Source organism: Lepidochelys olivacea (genome assembly GCF_965140295.1).
Source record: "Lepidochelys olivacea isolate rLepOli2 genome assembly, chromosome: 5".
Classification (NCBI taxonomy): domain Eukaryota; kingdom Metazoa; phylum Chordata; order Testudines; family Cheloniidae; genus Lepidochelys; species Lepidochelys olivacea.
In genome coordinates, this window is record NC_140415.1 from 131020216 (window position 1) to 131039149 (window position 18934).

Sequence of the window (18934 nt, forward strand, 5' to 3'; positions counted from 1 at the left end):
TCCACATCGTCACTAAAAAGCCTTACTTCTTCTGAAAGATCGGTTGCATAACACATTAATTGCCTTCCTAGTACAATGCAAAACCTCAGTTACAGCCTCAGCAAATATTCAGGACTGATCTCTGTGCACGGGTTAGGTGTACCATACATGATGTGTGGGGGGGGGGGGAAGTGTGACATCACCATTAAGTTTTTGCATTCTCTAGTGAGGAAGAGTTAATGTGTGCAAAAATTCATATCCATCTAGTCTGGTCTCTTGCAGAGCATGGGCCGCAGGATGTCACCCAATGATTATCCATCAAGCCCAACGATTTATGTAGTGAGTTTGGAGTTTCCTGGCTTTATACATGCCCCCTATTCCCATGCACTGTTCTATCCATTTGTATAGATGTCATCATAAAAAAAAAATTAAAAATAGGCCAAGTCACAAGTGCAGCCAGGAAGGTTGCCCTAGGGAGGAATCAGCTGTTCTAGGGATGGATAAGTTCAGGCCTCAGTGATTGCTGTATAATCATGCTCCAAAGGTCTTAACAAAGGTTGCACTCCACAGCTTTCAGGGCTTGCAGGGACTCCCCAGGGCTCAGCAATAAAGCCTTGCTGTTATAGTTGACTGAGTTTGGTTCTAGCTCAGCCATTGTCTTTTATATATCACAGCGTTCAAATGCTTTGTATCCACGTCACTGGGTTTGTTGGCTCTGTTAAGATTTTAAATATAAATCAATGAAATTAATCTCAGTGGTTTCCTGACTTCTCTGTTCCTTAGTTCAGTGTCCCATGTGAGTCCTCAGAAACTCAGCCTTCATTTTTGTCAGTGAGCTTCAAGGCAGGCTTTGAATATACCACACTCCTGAAACTCAGACCCTCTGAGGACTGTGGGGGTCTCTTGTGCTAACAGCAGAGCAGGACTCCTCCATAGCATGCTGCAAGGCACACAGCGAACAGCTAGCATGCTGACCTGTATGCTCTTTCCCTGGTGGGGTGCAAGCAAGGGCAGTCATCTATGGTACCAAGCAGTACACTCACCAGCAGAGGGAGGGTGTGGTCATTGCTTCTGCTTGGAGAAAAAACTGAAATACAGCACCCCAGAAGTGCATTGGGGGCAGTGTCATGTTTCTCTGTACCAGACATGGTCTGGCTACAGAGCTTGCTTATACACACCAGTTGTGTTCATCATAAGATCCTTTAATGCTCTGCCACGTATGGCTGAGGTTCATTTAAATATGGTATTTGACACACAGTGCCAGCAAGTGGCTGAAAAGTATAATACAGTTTATTATTCTATCACATCTCCCCCTTTATGTTCTGCATTCCTGACATTTACTGTATTTACATTATCACACTATCTTTGAAGCTCTGAACAAATCAGTCTGTCTCTAAATTGTACTGGTTTTCAAATTACATGACCCAAACGCATAATGACTTGCTCATTGGGCTGTCCCCAGTTGCAACATCTGACTGTGGTCGATTTGGAATCCTTGAGTTATCATCTTGTTCTGCATCTGCCATTTGTAGGGTTTGCTCTGTTGATCACTCTCTCTGAGGAATAAACTGTAGCTGTTGACGGTTTCTGTTGAACTCTCTACTGTCAGTCTCAATCACATATGATTTGGGCACTGAATACTTTTTCTTCATGACAGCTGGAGTTGTCCATCCTTCTCCATCCAATCTGACATGAACACAGTCACCAGATTCTAGACCCAGCCGTTCTCTAACTGAGTGTCTGTTGCAAAAGTGTTCATAAGCTCCTTTAGCCTTTTTATCCAATTTCACCGCTCTCTCCATCTCTGGCCACCTTGGAAACAGGTTCTTTTCCAAAATTGGAACAGTAGTTCTGAGTTGTGCTGGACTAAATCCAATGGAATCATAGAAGATTAGGGTTGGAAGAGACCTCAGGAGGTCATCTAGTCCAACCCCCAGCTCAAAGCAGGACCAACACCAACTAAATCATCCCAGCCAGGGCTTTGTCAAGCATGACCTTAAAAACCTCTAAGGATGGAGATTCCACCACCTCCCTTGGTAACGCATTCCAGTGCTTCACCACCCTCCTAGTGAAATAGTGTTTCCTAATATCCAGCCTAGACCTCCCCCACTGTAACTTGAGACTATTACTCCTTGTTCTGTCATCTGTCACCACTGAGAACAGCCGAGCTCCATCCTCTTTGAAACCCCCCTTCAGGTAGTTGAAGGTTGCTATCAAATCCTCCCTCACTCTCCTCTTCTGCAGACTAAATAAACCCAGTTCCCTCAGCCTCTCCTCATAAGTCATGTGCCCCAGCCCCCTAATCATTTTCGTTGTCCTCCGCTGGACTCTCTCCAATTTGTCCACATCCTTCCTGTAGTGGGGGGCCCAAAACTGGACACAGTACTCCAGATGTGGCCTCACCAGTGCTGAATAGAGGGGAATAATCACTTCCCTTGATCTGCTGTCAATGCTCCTACTAATGCAGCCCAATATGCCGTTAGTGTTCTAGGCAACAAGGGCACACTGCTGACTCATATCCAGCTTCTCATCCGCTGTTATCCCCAGGTCCTTTTCTGCAGAACTGCCACTTAGCCAGTCAACCCCCAGCCTGTAGCGGTGCATGGGATTCTTCTGTCCTAAGTGCAGAACTTTGCACTTATCCTTGTTGAACCTCATCAGATTTCTTTTAGCCCAATCCTCCAATTTGCCTAGGTCACTCTGGACCCTATCCCTACCCTCCAGCATATCTACCTCTCCCCTCAGCTTAGTGTCATCTGTGAAGTTGCTGAGGGTGCAATCCATCCCATCATCCAGATCATTAATGAAGATGTTGAACAAAACCGGCCCCAGGATAGACCCCTGGGACACTCTGCTTGATACCGGCTGCCAATTAGATATCGAGCTTTTGATCACTACCCTTTGAGCCCGACAATCTAACCAGCTTTCTATCCACCTTATAGTCCATTCATCCAGTCCATACTTTTTTACTTGATGGCAAGAATACTGTGGGAGACCGTCAAAAGCTTTGCTAAAGTCAAGATATATTTTGTCCACCGCTTTCCCCATATCCACAGAGCCAGTTATCTCATCATAGAAGACAATCAGGTTGGGCAGGCATGCCTTGCCCTTGGTGAATCCATATTGACTGTTCCTGATCACCTTCCTCTCCTCCAGTAGTAGCTTCAAAATAGCTGCTATTGGTGTTGATCTGTAACTCAGAAGACGAAAGAATGGATCTTCCTGCTGTAGGATTTTCTTGGCTGTCTGTACAGCTCTTTCAGCCTCTTCATTTGCTTGTGGGTAATGTGGGCTGCTAGTAATATGCTCAAAATCATATTTCACTTGGAATGACTTAAGTTGTGCTGCAGTGAATTTTGGTCCGTTCTCCATCACTCGTTGCTCTGGAATACCGAAATGAGCAAAAATGCACTTCAGTTTCTTGATAACACTGCAACATATTATATCTTTCAAGTACATTATTTCTATATACCTGGAAAAATAATCCATGACAAGCAGGTAATGATGTCCTCTAAATCTGCAGCTCGTCTCTTCCATGGTCCGTTGTGTCGGGCTGCTGTATGCAGCGTAGTTGTAGCCATGGCAGTCTCAAGTTATTAGAGAAATAAGGTACGTGACAGAGGCAACACATAGGGGGAGAGGGGGGCACAGAAGGTCTTCCCCCCCTCCAATTTCTGCAAGAGCAATAACACAGTGCTACACACCAATTATGTCACTGCACGGCTGAAGATTTTTTTTTTTTTTTAAAAGTAAGAACCAGCATTCTTAAAAGCAAAAGAATTTGGGCCAGATTTTCAGAAGTGTTTAGTAGCCACACCTGGGCCCAGATTTTCAGAAGAGCTCTGCTTCCATATAGGCATTCCATTTAATGAGGGCCTGTGACAGAGTGTACTTTGGCCCAGAGGCCCCCTGCTGGAGGCCCTGTGGTCCGACCACATTCCACCCAGCAAAAGAGCAGAAGAGGTGAGTCCTCCAGGCTGCCTGGAGAGGCTGCAGGGAGCAGCCAATCAGTACATAGCAGGCTCATATAAGGAGCTGCTAGAGAGAACAGATCAGTTTGCTGGCTGGAGCTAGAGGTGCAAGGATGGTGTTCCTGGCTGGCTGCAGGAGCCTTAGGGTTGGACAGATCAGTGCTGACTGAAGCCAGGTGAGCAAGGAAGGTACTGGGGCTAAAAAGGGAAGTGGGCCAGGACGGCACAAAGGCAAAAGTTAAAGGGAAGCAGCAGGCGGCCGCTCCTTATTGCAGGGGTGGGCAAACTTTTTGGCCTGAGGGCTGCATCAGGTTTTGGAAATTGTATGGAGGGCTGGTTAGGGGAGGCTGTGCCTCCCCAAACAGCCAGGCGTGGTCTGGCCCCCGTCCCCTATCCCCCACTTCTTGCCCCCTGATGGCCCCCCTGGGACCCTTGCCCCATCCATCCCCCTGCTCCCTATCTCCTGACTGCCCCCAGAACCCCTGCCACCCTATCCAACTTCTCCTCTCATTCCTGAATGCCCACCCCCCTGGGATCCCTGCCCCATCCAACCACCACTTCTCTGTGTCCCCTGACCATCCCCAGAACCCCTGCCCCTGACTGCTCCCTGCCGTCCCATCCAACCCCTCCTCTCATTCCTGACTGCTCCACTGGGACCCCTGCCCCATCCAACCACCCCTTCTCCCTGTCCCCCGACTGCCCCCATTCAACCCCCCTGTTTCCCACCCTCTGACCGCCCCAACCCCACCCACACCCCTGACCACCACCCCGAACTCCCCTGCCTTCTATTCAACCCCCCGCGTCCCCTTACTGCGCTGCCAGGACAGGCAGCCACACCGCCCGGCTGGAGCCAGCCATGCACCACGCAGGACAGAGACTGGGTCAGGCTGGGCTCTGCAGCTGCGCTGCCCCAGGAGCTCGCAGCCGCCCCACCCCTGCCGGGAGCATTGCAACGATGTCGCAGTGAGCTGAGGCTGCAGGGGAGGGGGAACAGCAGGGGAGGGGGCGAGCCTCCCAGGCCAGGAGCTCAGGGGGCAGGCGGGAGGGCCCCGCGGGCCATAGTTTGCCCACCTCTGCCTTACAGGGTCCCTGGGTTGGGACCCGGAGTAGTGCGTGGTCCCAGGTCCCCACCCCACCAGCTACTAGGGAAGTGGCTTAAGCACTGAGCAGGAGAGTAGCAGAGTGAATGGCAGCAACTGGCTGAGGTTGTGGGGCAAGTGATGCTGCTTTTCCACAATTTCAGCCCGTGCACATTGGCGGAAGCACTCTATGTGGAAGTCCAGTCTGCTGTCTTGACCTTCAGGAGGAGTCCACCTAGAATCCTTCTTTTTGTAGTGTTGGTAGGGAGTTCTCTGTGGATTAGTATGTTGTTCAGAGGTGTGTTGGAAATATTCCTTGAGTCAGAGATGTTGAAAATAGGATTCTAGGTCACCACAGAACTGTACCATGTTTGTGGGGGTGGAGGGGCAGAAGGAGAGGCCCTGAGATAGGACAGGTGCTTCTGCTGGGCTAAGAGTATAGTTGGATAGGTTAACAATATTGCTGGGTGGGTTGAGGGAACCATTGCTGTGGCCCCTTGCGGCATGTAGTAGTTTAGAAAGTTTAGTGTCCTTTTTCTTTTGTAGAGAAGCAAAGTGTGTGTTGTAAATGGCTTGTCTAGTTTTAGTAAAGTCCAGCCACGAGGAACATAGAGTACTTCCGCCGACGTGCATGGGCTGAAATTGTGGAAAAGCAGCATCACTTGCCCCATAACCTCAGCCGTGCAGAACACAATGCCATCCACAGCCTCAGAAACAACTCTGACATCATAATCAAAAAGGCTGACAAAGGAGGTGCTGTTGTCATCATGAATAGGTCAGAATATGAACAAGAGGCTGCTAGGCAGCTCTCCAACACCACTTTCTACAAGTCATTACCCTCTGATCCCACTGAGAGTTACCAAAAGAAACTACAGCATTTGCTCAAGAAACTCCCTGAAAAAGTAAAAGATCAAATCCGCACAGACACACCCCTGGAACCCCGACCTGGGATATTCTATCTACTACCCAAGATCCATAAACCTGGAACTCCTGGGAGCCCCATCATCTCAGGCATTGGCACCCTGACAGCAGGATTGTCTGGCTATGTAGACTCCCTCCTCAGGCCTTATGCTACCAGCACTCCCAGCTACCTTTGAGACACCACTGACTTCCTGAGGAAACTACAATCCATCGGTGATCTTCCTGATAACACCATCCTGGCCACTATGGATGTAGAAGCCCTCTACACCAACATTCCACACAAAGATGGACTACAAGCCGTCAGGAACACTATCCCCGATAATGTCACAGCTAACCTGGTGGCTGAACTTTGTGACTTTGTCCTTACCCATAACTATTTCACAGTTGGGGACAATGTATACCTTCAAATCAGCGGCACTGCTATGGGTATCCGCATGGCCCCATAGTATGCCAACATTTTTATGGATGACTTAGAACAACACTTCCTCAGCTCTCGCCCCTAATGCCCCTACTCTACTTGCGCTATATTGATGACATCTTCATCATCTGGACCCGTGGAAAAGAAGCCCTTGAGGAATTCCACCATGATTTCAACAATTTCCATCCCACCATCAACCTCAGCCTGGTCCAGTCCACACAAGAGATCCACATCCTGGACACTACAGTGCTAATAAACGATGGTCACATAAACACCACCCTATACCGGAAACCTACTGACCGCTATTCCTACCTACATGCCTCCAGCTTTCACCCTGACCACACAACATGATCCATTGTCTACAGCAAGGCTCTGCGATACAACTGCATTTGCTCCAACCCCTCAGACAGAGACAAACACCTACAAGATCTCTATCAAGCATTCTTACAACTACAATACCCACCTGCGGAAGTGAAGAAACAGATTGATAGAGCCAGAAGAGTTCCCAGAAGTCACCTACTACAGGACAGGCCTAACAAAGAAAATAACAGAACGCCACTAGCCGTCACCTTCAGCCCCCAACTAAAACCCCTCCAATGCATTATCAAGGATCTACAACCTATCCTGAAGGACGACCCAACACTCTCACAAATCTTGGGAGACAGGCCAGTCCTTGCCTACAGACAGCCCCCCAACCTGAAGCGAATACTCACCAGCAACCACATACCACACAACAGAACCACTAACCCAGGAACCTATCCTTGCAACAAAGCCCGTTGCCAACTGTGTCCACATATCTATTCAGGGGACACCATCACAGGGCCTAATAACATCAGCCACACTATCAGAGGCTCATTCACCTGCACATCTACCAATGTGATATATGCCATCATGTGCCAGCAATGCCCCTCTGCCATTTACATTGGTCAAACTGGACAGTCTCTACGTAAAAGAATAAATGGACACAAATCAGATGTCAAGATTTATAACATTCATAAACCAGTCGGAGAACACTTCAATCTCTCTGGTCACTTGATTTCTGATCTCAAAGTGACTATCCTTCAACAAAAAAACTTCGAAAACAGACTCCAACGAGAGACTGCTGAATTGGAATTAATTTGCAAATTGGATACAATTAACTTGGGCTTGAATAGAGACTGGGAATGGTTGATTCATTATAAAAAGTAACCTATTTCCCCTTGTTTATTCCTCCCCCCTCTCCCCCCCCCCCACTGTTCCTCAGACGTTCTTGTTAAACCCTGGATTTGTGCTGGAAATGGCCCACCTTGATTATCATACACATTGTAAGGAGAGTGATCGCTTTAGATAAGCTATTACCAGCAGGATAGTGGGGTGGGGGGAGAGAAAACCTTTTGTAGTGATAAACACCCATTTTTTTTCATGGTCTGTGTGTATAAAAACATCTTCTGTATTTTCCACAGTATGCATCCGATGAAGTGAGCTGTAGCTCACAAAAGCTTATGCTCAAATAAATTGGTTAGTCCGTAAGGTGCCGCAAGTACTCCTTTTTGTGAATACAGACTAACATGGCTGTTACTCTGAAACCTTCTATAGTGATGTTATACACAAAAAACTACCTGAAAAGAACGTTAAGGTTGCAAAGCCAAGCGCTCCAAAGTTAGGAAATGCCAGATTGAAGGTTGCCTGTGCAGGCTTGATTCAGCCTCCTTGTGTGTATGAATTATGATACAGTCTTTAATTACACAATCACATTCTGTTTTTTTGAGAAGGCCCATGGCTCAGTCAGTGTACAGGCTGGACAATATTGTGTTTTCTCCTGGTGGTCAATGTATGGCCTCAGGCTTTGTTCTCTGCGCTCTATTCAAACCCTGCTCCAAAGAGAGCGTGATTAATTGTCTCCGGGGCTTCTGTGCAGTGCTCATCACTACAGTACCTGAGTGCTTCACAAACAGGACTGAAGTTATCTTCACAACACCCCTGTGAGGTCAAGGGATGGTGGTATCCCCCTGGTACAGACAGGGAACAATGGCACAGAGATATAGATTAAAAGTATCCACTAATTTTGGATGCCTAGTTTGAGACACCTGGGATCTGATTGTTCTGAGTACGTAGCATTCTATATAGCAGTTCATATGTTCAAAGCACAGCTCCCTTTAACTTCAGTTGCAGATGTGAGCACTCAGCTCTTCTGCCATTCAGACCCCTGGGCAACACAGAAAATGAGGATAGTTTTGGTTTAAGTGACATGCCCAGTAACCCTGTGGCAGAGGCAGGGATAGAATCCAGTTCACCAGGGTGGCATTAAATTGCCCTAACCATGAGACCTTGGTTTCTCTTCCTGCTGTCCCCTGCCTCATTCATACACACCTTCCAACTTCTGCAACAAACGAGGCGGGGGTCCTACAGACAACAGCCTCCTCAACTGCACAGTAGTTGGGAAGCACACGCTGAGAGTCCTTAAGATTTTCATTCAATTCTTTTGTTAACTCTGGCCTGCGTAAATCACACATACTGAGGTTTATGGAACAGCTGTCTCTCAGAGGGAGCTCTGATACCCTGACGCGTCTTGTCTTTATGCAATGCATTCTGATCAGCAGCTGAGCTCACGTTCATCCCTGAGCTTCTCCTGAAGAATATTTTAAATTCCTCTGAAATAAATGGAGGGCTGCCATCTGAAACAAACTCTGCAGGGAGCATACTCTGTAATGCTTCAGTAGTATTTGCAACATGTGTGTTGCATCAAGCCACCTGGAATAAGTGCAGCTGTATTTGCATACTATGCAGTCTTTGCAAGGCCTTAGTTGTCCACTGGTACATGTGACATGGAGCAAGTTTCTGGTATGTTTGTGGTTGCCTGTTCTTTCTCCCTAGGGATGAACATGGCTAGCTCAATGGGGCCACAATCTTAAATGTAGCCTGCAGGCATGACTACAATATAATTAATACGTAATGCACAATGGCTGTTTAAATTTTCTGTAGTCTGCTATGCATCTGACTTCCAAAAGTAACTATGGGTATGTCTACACGGCAATTAGTCACCTGCGGCTGGCCTGTGCCAGCTGGCTTGGGCTAAGGGGTTAATTGCAGTGTAGATGTTTGCAGGGTCCTAGGCTCGAGCCTGAATGTCTACACTGCAGTTAAACAGACCCTTAGCCTGAGCCTTGTGATCCTGAGTCAGCTGGCACGGGCCAGGCTCGGGTTTTTAATTGCAGTGAAGACATACCCTACAAGTCAAGCTTTTCACTTTCACTGGGGCTTGGTGATGTTGAAGAAATTCAGCTGGCATCCCAGCCTGCAAGCATGTTGGTATTACTACCAATCTGCCCAAAATTCTAGACAACTCAATTTCTCTAGAGGAATAAGAATGACTCTTTCACCTTCTGTGTCATTTGACTCTCCCAAAAGAATATATTAGAAAGGAAGGTGATGAAAGCGCTGGGTTGAAATTTAGATGTTCTGCTGCAGAGTTCTCGGCTCTGCTGCAGCCTTCCTGGGTGACCTTGGGCAAATCACTTAGCCCTCCTGTGCCTCAGTTCTCTTGGGGTAAAATAGCAGGGAAGACATCAGCTCAGGTTAGCCGCTCAAGGTAATGCCTGTAGGGCTGCCTGAAGAGGAACTTGACCTACTAAGTTAAAAGCGGAGCTGCAGTGTGTTCACTACCATCTTAACCCGAGTTAAGAACACACTTTTTTTTCCCTCAGTGTAGACGAACACTTAGATACAGTACATTGTGTAGTGCATGAATGAGGAGAAATGCAAAGTATTGCATTTTGGAAGGAATAATCAATTGCCCAAATACAAAATGGGAAATGACTGCCTAGGAAGAAATACTGCAGAAAAGGATCTGGGGGTTACAGTGGATCACAAATTAAATCAGAGTCAACAATGTAACACTGTTGCAAAACTAACATTCTGGGATGGATTAGCAGGAGTGTTGTAAGCAAGACACGAGAAGTAATTCTTCCACTCTGCTCCGTGCTGATAAGGCCTAAGCTGGAGTATTATGCCCAGTTCTGGGCACTATGTTTCAGGAAAGTTGAGGATAAATTGGAGAAAGTCCAGATGGAGAGCAACAAGTTGCAGTGGGGGCAACCAAGCAACTAATTTAGCCCATTCACTCGGTGTGTTGAAAATGCATCAGTAATGCAGTTGGGTTTTCCCAGTATTCCTTTTAATTGTGATTGGCATCTTTAGGAGAAGGGCAAAGGAGAGCAGAGGGGGAAGGTGGGTAGGGAGGGGCGAGTGAGGGGTGCTTAGTGAAAACTGGAGGGCTGCTCACGGGGAGGAGGAGAAGGAATTGTCGCTCAGACAGTGACATTTTGAGATAGGAGTCTGGGGATAGGATTTTCACAAGTGCTCTGTGCTGGCCAACTCTGTTCCCATTGAAGGCAATGAGGGTTTTCCCTCTGGGTTCACTAGCACTGAGTTAAGCCTAGTCTGAATGCATCTGAAGATCCCACCATATATCTGTATCTTGGGGTTCTGGGAACATCATAAAGCCCTTGTGCTTCACCTCCCCAAGACTAAGTGTTAACCCCCTTTTGCTCCCCTCACACAAACCTTTACACGTGAAGCCGGTTTTCCATGTGTGCATTGCTTGTATGGTCTGAACAAGCGCCTTGCCCCCTGTACTACTGATCAGGGAGTCTCCAGGCGCGACATGGAGCCATTCCAAAACAGCCTGGGAAGCAAGGTCACAGCCCTGGGTGCAGGTAGCATGGAAAACGCACGTACCTATTAGAGGGACAGAATCCGAGGTGGCAGGCATGATCTCCGCCACAAGCAGCATGAACACTGTCAGGGACAGCAGGACAGTGATGCCTGGATGGAAAAGAAAGGATAAGTGTGACTTTTGCTGAACTGGTGTGGCCATTCCACTAACATCTTGGCCATGAAATAAAACCCTGTCCTGGTCACTAGCTAAGCAAGCCCATGGCTTCATCTCCGCTTCCTCGTCTCCAAGAGAAGAGCTTCTGCTAGGAAAGATGCATCCTCCAGTGCATCTTCATCTACTCTCTGTTCCCCTTCTCCCCAGTTTCCCTATTTGCTTTGGCTGCCAATAACCCTTGACCCAGAGCTCTCTCCCTCCTGCGCTGCAAAGCTGCTGAACACAATCGCTGCAACCTTGCCTGTGTACCTTGTGGCCTTGACTCTTCCGCTCTGAACTCCACCATTTCCTCTTGCCCTGCCTACTCTAGCTCTTTTACTCTGGCCTCCTCAAATCCCAGCTCTCCACCGTGCAGGTAACTATGCTTCCTAGCTTCTCACCAGTACACCCCAGGGAGACAAATTCAGACTCCCTCCTCCAACAAACTGCAGGTCTCAAACTGGTCTCAGAGTTCCACCTGGTCTGTCATTGCCCCTGGACTCATCGTGTTTCATAGATGAGACTGGATTTTAAGGCCAGAAGAATCCATTAGGAGCACCTAGTGTGAGCTCCTGCAAAACGCAGGCCAGAAAAAGTCCATTTACTAACTACAGGTGGGATTCTGAACAGCACTCTGCGGTGGCCCATCTCTGCTCCCATTAACGTCAATGGGTTTTGACCATGGATGTCAATGGTGGCGGAGAATGCTGAGCACTTTTGAAACTCCCACCCTAATCTGGATTCTGACCCCTTACTCATATTGTCCTATTGTCCCTCCATGAACAACCCACAAGACCAGTGGGTCTCCTTGTAGAGTGAGGCACTACTCACCATGAGCAAAGTATCACAGTTGGGTCCTTAGAGCTCTGGAACTTTGTTCAAATACTCCTTTAACCTCCCCTAGACAGACCCAGATGTCCCAATCTTTGTTTCCTAGCTTGGTGGCTCAGTCCCTTTTAACCTTGTGTAATCACGGTTCATCTCAGGAAGCCTTTGTTGCTTTCAACCTCTCCATGCATGTGCCCAGGCCTACCCCCTGAGACCTGCTTTCTCTGTCCTTGTGACTTGGCTATGAACTCCAGGTTTCAGAAGAAAAAGACGATTGCCCTAACCCACTGTTCCACCTAGTCCAATGGAGATGTCTAACTCTATCATAGAATCATAGAATATCAGGGTTGGAAGGGACCCCAGAAGGTCATCTAGTCCAACCCCCTGCTCAAAGCAGGACCAATTCCCAGTTAAATCATCCCAGCCAGGGCTTTGTCAAGCCTGACCTTAAAAACCTCTAAGGAAGGAGATTCTACCACCTCCCTAGGTAACGCATTCCAGTGTTTCACCACCCTCTTAGTGAAAAAGTTTTTCCTAATATCCAATCTAAACCTCCCCCACTGCAACTATCCTGCAGAACTGGTAAATTGCATTCATTTTTCAAAGCATGGACCAAGAGAATAATCCAAATCAAGGCCAGCCACTTATTAATACCTAGTATCAGCAGGAAGCTATATCACCACCTTGCTCAGATCAATACAAATGTCTGAGCTTACATAGTGGTGAATCAATAGGGCTACCTGCGGTAAGTGGGCTCCCACCATGGGAAATCCCTACTAGCCAAGGGCTATAGCAGGCTGAGCTTTTTACCCTCCCTTTTATGCCAAACTTTTAGGAAGAGCTAAGGAATTAATTTTCCTTACCTAAAGAGATCTTCTCTCCCGAGTCAGCAGGCAATAGGAAAACAAGCAATGCCAAGCCAGATATAAGGACACAGGGAATCAGTAAGTTCAAGCCATAGTAGAGGGTGCGCCGGCGCATGGTTACAGTGTATGTCACATCTGGATACGGTTCTTTACAGCACTCGTAGTACAGCTCGTTCCTCTTCCCTGGGACACCTGCGCAGAAGGAAATCAGAGGTGGAAAGAGCTGCAGTTGGCCTGATATCTGGAGCTGTGTAGCACTCAACTCTGAGTCAGCACTTTATGCCTCTGAGCATTGGACCCAACGTTCAGAGGCATTCTGTTTAGATCATTGTTAGTACATGCACTACTGTAACGCCTAGTGGCCTTAGAGAGATGGGCCCCCTTGTGCTAGAAGCTGTACGTATAGTAAGAGACAGCCCCTGCCCCAAAGAGCTTACAGTCTAAATAGACAAAGGGTGGGATGGGGAAAGAGGTGAAGTGACTTGCCCAGGGTCACACAAAAGGTCAGGGGCAGAGTCAAGAATAGAACCTGCGAGCTCGACTCCCATCACTAGGCCACGCTGTCTCTCAAAGAGCCACTTTCCCATTAGTGGAACTAGTTCAATCGTGTAACCCTCTAGGTTGCCAGCTGCCCAAACCCTCAAACTGGACGTTCAAATCTCAACAGGCATCTTTATTTTGTTAAAGGAATTTATTAGAATGGGGTTTGCACTCTGTGTGTGTGCGTGCGTGAGAGAGAGAGACAGACATTAAAAACATAGGTATCTTCTGTGCTGTGTAGCTATTAAAGATCCCATGACTCTTTGGTTTGCTCTAAGGTTCTTGGTCAAAACTTCCCTTCTTTCACTGCTGTGCAGTCCTAAACCACTCTGAGATTAAAGGAGCTATAGAAATATAAAAAGATTGTTTCCCTCTTACTTTGTTCACTGTATATATGTAGTGATTGCAGGATTTAGAAATACAATAATTATTCCGAGCTGGCATACTGGTTGCCAATTTTTATTTTTTGAAACAATATAACTGTAACAGGGCATAGCAGGCCCCCCCACACAGTCTAGCCTCTGCACCGAAAATCATGGAAACCTTCTGGCTCAGCAGTCATCGGTGTTGTTTATTTACACAGTGCAATCCCACCACCTTTCCACCATGTAGAGCATGGGGGTTTCACTCGGAAGGGCTTCCCAGCCGCTACAGCCAGGAGAGACGAACTTCCGCTCTCTGGCTTCCCCCTTTCCATCTGCCCCTCTTGGCTTCCTTCCTCTGAGGCTTTTATGCAGCCCCAGGCTAATTAGGCTGTCAGCTGTCTCCCCTTTGTCAATCAGGTACAGGTGTCTCTAGCCAGCTCCAATTTACCACCCTTAATTGGAGCTGGAGTGACAGAGGGCTGGTTTAGCAGTCCCTGCCCAGCACCCTGTCAGAATAACTCATTAATGGAGAAAAATATTGCAGCTGAATTAAAGCAGACTCATCCTTTGTATATTCAGCCAGTTTTTCACAGTTGAATTCTCTTCAGCAAGAAGAACCGAATGTGAGACAGATGGTAGTTTTTGCCGTTGAGGTCATAACTCATTGTCTTTTATAAGTTCCTTTCCCCCAGCATTGGCAAAACTCAAGCGATCCAGCTGAAATTTCTTCTGTGCAACCCTGACAGATGGGGGATATTTTAGGAAGGTTTGGTAGCGCTCAGACAGGCATTCAGATATGGCAGTGTGGAAGATCAGAGCTGGAAAACTGTCTGCACACTTTCTGAAAATTCATCTGGAAAACAGCTTGGCTTAGGAACCCAATGAGAAGTTGGATGAGCTATTACCAGCAGGAGAGTGAGTTTGTGTGTGTATGGGGGTGGGGGGGATGTGAGAAAACCTGGATTTGTGCAGGAAATAGCCCAACTTGATTGTCATGCACATTGTGTAAAGAGTTGTCACTTTGGATGGGCTATCACCAGCAGGAGAGTGAATTTGTGGGGGGGGGTGGAGGGTGAGAAAACCTGGATTTGTGCTGGAAATGGCCCACCTGATGATCACTTTAGATAAGCTATTACCAGCAGGACAGTGGGGTGGGAGGAGGTATTGGTTCATATTCTCTGTGTATATATAAAGTCTGCTGCAGTTTCCACGATATGCATCTGATGAAGTGAGCTGTAGCTCACGAAAGCTTATGCTCTAATAAATTGGTTAGTCTCTAAGGTGCCACAAGTACTCCTTTTCTTTTTGCCAATGAGAAGTGGTGGCTTTGTTTTTTGGAAAGGTGGCATGGTTAATTTTAATGTAACCTGATCTGGTCTGTGTGAAACTGAGAGCACCATGAGATTTCACGCACACTCTGTACCATCTTTGAAGTCTGATCCACATATTAGCATGCCAATACACCCCCACAAGTGCTCTCATTGTAATTTGCGAGGCCTTAATGTGTCACATATGTGGAAGGCCATACAGCCCACTTATTAAAATGATAATGGCCACAATTTCAGAAGGGTGTGTGGGGATTCTCCATTGTTCCCAATGGGACCTGCTGGCCCCCTTTTGAAAACGGGACCTATAATATGCACTGAAATGTCACAGTGACTCTTGTAAAAGAGAACTAAAAATTTCAAGGCGATTCTCAGACACACCCATTTTGTGACACCGCAGCTAAGGATGTACAGACACGTAAGTTGAAGGGAAGATGGAGAGAGCCTTAGTTAATGTGTCTGTTTTGGTTTTAGAAAACAGACTTCAGAAAGTCAGGCAATTCAAAGGGTTTGTTTTTAATTAAGGAAAACTGGAAAAGTCAAAGGATGAAAATGCAGAGTTAAGGTAACCCAGGCCACATCAACATCACCTCCATGGCCGTGTTTTCAGTACCTTGGAGATGGGAACGTAAAGTTCCTGCTTCTTCCAACCCCTCCGTAGCCTTCTCTCTCTTTTTTTTTTTTTCTTTTTATCTCTCTTCTCACCGTCTATTAATAAGAAGCCTGCTTAGCTGGCCAGGGAATCTAACCTTGCAACATTTTGCTGTGAAAAGCTCCAAGCAGTCCTGAGCATCTCAGCCTTGGTAAGAGGAGACTTAACCACAGGCTGGATGCAGGACAATTAGAGTAACCTAGTCACTAACTGTGTCATGGGCTGTAGATTGTGCCTCTGATTTTCTAGCAACTGAACTGCAAATGTGACCGATGCTGCCGTGTCCTAGCATTTGCTTTTCTTCCTCTCTTTCCCCTGTTCTGTGTTTGTCTGGTTTGGTCATAAGAAGAACCCAGGTCAGACTTTTGACAGAACTAGAAATATGCCAGGTTTAACTTGGTGGCTTGCCCATGGGCTGGGGAGCCTGGGGGCTAAGCCAATTCGGATTATGAGCTGAGCTGAGCCTCACTAGATGACCTTCTGGGGTCCCTTCCAACCCTGATATTCTATGATTCTATGAGAGGAGTTAGGTGATTTCCAGTCTGAAAAATAGCAGGAAGCTGCAGGCGAGGGGTGTTTTGGAGACTAGCTGAGACTATTAGAGACAGGAAACTGGGGGAAAGAGGAGACTGTGGAGCTGGGGCTGGTGGAAGGGGAACTCTGAGGAGCAAGTTTGGCTCCTGTAGCACCTTAGCCAGGGAAAGCCTGCAAGGGAGAATTAAAGAAGGGAGTTCTTAAAGGGGCTTGGATGAAGGAGAAACAAAGGTGTGACTGCCACATAGAATCATAGAATATCAGGGTTGGAAGGGACCCCAGAAGGTCATCTAGTCCAACCCCCTGCTCAAAGCAGGACCAATTCCCAGTTAAATCATCCCAGCCAGGGCTTTGTCAAGCCTGACCTTAAAAACCTCTAAGGAAGGAGATTCTACCACCTCCCTAGGTAACGCATTCCAGTGTTTCACATAGACCACCCTAGCTCCAAGGGAGTGCTGGGGGGCAGGGAACGGAAATGGGTATCTACAGTTTGCCTTCCCCAGCCTTAGTGACTGTGATGTCTGGAGACACTGTGGCAGGCTGGCTTTCGATAGTTGTCCATCACACCCAGTGTGCAGAAGACTGTTTACAGCCTGATCCTGCAGCTGACCATGTCCACAGTGGCAGCACAGACACAGCACCCATCACCGTTTTCTCCTCTGGTTGTATCTTCTGGATCGTCTCTTCCTTCACTGTTCACTGTTTTGCTTTGGTGCTTAAGGGTCAACAAGTCTGACCCACCATAATGTGTAGCTTCAGTGTGTCAGGCTGACACAGAGAAGGGGCTTCTTTAGAAGAGAAGGCCATGGTAGTGTTAGGCAGGCTGCTTATCTAACTCCATTATTACATTGGCCACCGTCGGAGTGATGTGAGAGCTGACGCAATTCCATCCTGGCCTGCAGGAACAAGCACAGGCAACTCAAAGACCAAATATGTTCCTCAGTGATGCTTGTTGAAGGCAGGATTTCAAGCCAGAAATAACCAAACGGGGCACTCTTCTGAACTGATAAACCTGTAGAGGAGTATTTGAAAACCAGTGCAGCGCTGAGTGAGACAGACCTTCGGGGTTTTCCCCTCCCCATGGAGTCCTTTACCCTTCCTGAAAATAGAATCCTGATGGTTCCCATTAGTTTCTCAGGTACCCTGCCTTAAGACTTCACATTGCAGCTGCCAGCCTCCGGGGAAGGGCCACATGAAACCAAGCTTACAATGTAACAAGCTAAGCAAGTTCTATATGTGGCCCACCCACCCCTTGATGCAGACAGAGCAACACAGAATGGATGCGGGTTATATACAAACTTTTTCTGAGCTGCTCCCTGAAATGCCTGGTAGAAACTCTGTAAAGTAGCTGAGGACTTTCCTCCCCTGGGATTGAACTTGACATATCTACTGGGCATAAAGCTAATACACCTTAGAGATGAAAGAGCTTGATTCTGATCTCACTTAGCCTGGTTTTATACTGGCATTACTCTGACCTCAGTAGCTTTGCTCCTCATTTACACCTGTATAAGTGAGATCAAATCAGGTCTGAAGAGGCTGGGTCTAAGAACAGAATCTGTGAGAAGAATCCGCTTTTTAAAAGTACAGTTTTCTTCTGGAACGGTAGAAAGAATGGAAATGCAGTGACCTGGTGTAGCGGAGGGGAGGCTACTGACTAGATCGAATTGAGACTTTGCTGTTCTGTGCCATGTCTACACTGATGGCACTATAGCTACTACAGCATCACAGCTGTGCTTCTCTAACCCCATAGTGTAGACGCACACTACCATGACGGAAGGGTGTTTCCTGTTGCTGTAGGAACTCCACCTCCCCAGGTGAGGGTAGCTAGGTGAACAGAAACATTCTTCTGTTGACATAGCTGCGTCTACACTGGGGGTTAGGTTGGTGTAGCCAGGGCCCTCAGGGGTGTGGAATTTTCAGACCCATGAGTGCTGTAGGGATGTCGACCAAGTTTGAAGTGTAGACCAGGCCCTGAGTATATGGTTTTGGGGTTTTGGTTTTGGGGTTTTGCAAGAGTTCCTTCTGAATTTTGCTGAGATCAGACTTTCTAACCTAATCACCTTTAGGCTAAATAAGTTGCAGAAGCGTGATTCGAAGTTCACTATGCGTGTAGAAGACACAGAGATCCAAATTCTGTGCTGACCCCCTGCACCTATTGTTGTCAGTAGAATTTCATAGGTTATCAGACCCCACAGCAATATACCCACAGGCTCCCTAATGTAGCTTTAGTTAACTTGGCAGGACAAGGAAGAAAACACTTGAAACATTGTCTGCAGTCCAATTGTGAGATTTCTACTGCTTTTCAAATAGGAGCTTTTAATACCTGTACTTCAAATGTCCAGATAAGAGCCGTCATTTCCATGTATTCATTTTGCCTTAAAGTTTCAACTCATTTAGATTTCTAAGCGAGCCAACTTACCCACTAAATCCCATTCTCCATTCGATATGTAATTGGAAATATCTGCTTCAAGCATCTGCAGATCAAGCAGCCAGCCATTGTGGGTCCATGAACCAAATTTCAGATGGCATTTTTGCACATCAAAAGGGAACCAGCGGACGTCAATGTAACACGTGCTCTTCAGAATGCCTGAGAATAGAAGTTAGAGG

The 18934-nt window shown here is 47.2% G+C and overlaps 1 protein-coding gene across 1 annotated transcript in view; it reads right to left on the reverse strand.

The window, feature by feature from the left end:
• LOC311520438 (neuronal acetylcholine receptor subunit alpha-7-like) overlaps window positions 1–18934 on the reverse strand; it is a 126832-nt gene that overhangs the window by 39213 nt on the left and 68685 nt on the right. Inside the window, exons 6-8 of the mRNA XM_084627884.1 lie at window positions 18747–18914; window positions 12909–13103; window positions 11085–11171 (exon numbers count right to left, since the gene is read on the reverse strand). Of these exons, the coding sequence (XP_084484010.1) occupies window positions 11085–11171; window positions 12909–13103; window positions 18747–18914 (450 nt within the window). The remainder of the gene's footprint in view (window positions 1–11084; window positions 11172–12908; window positions 13104–18746; window positions 18915–18934) is intronic.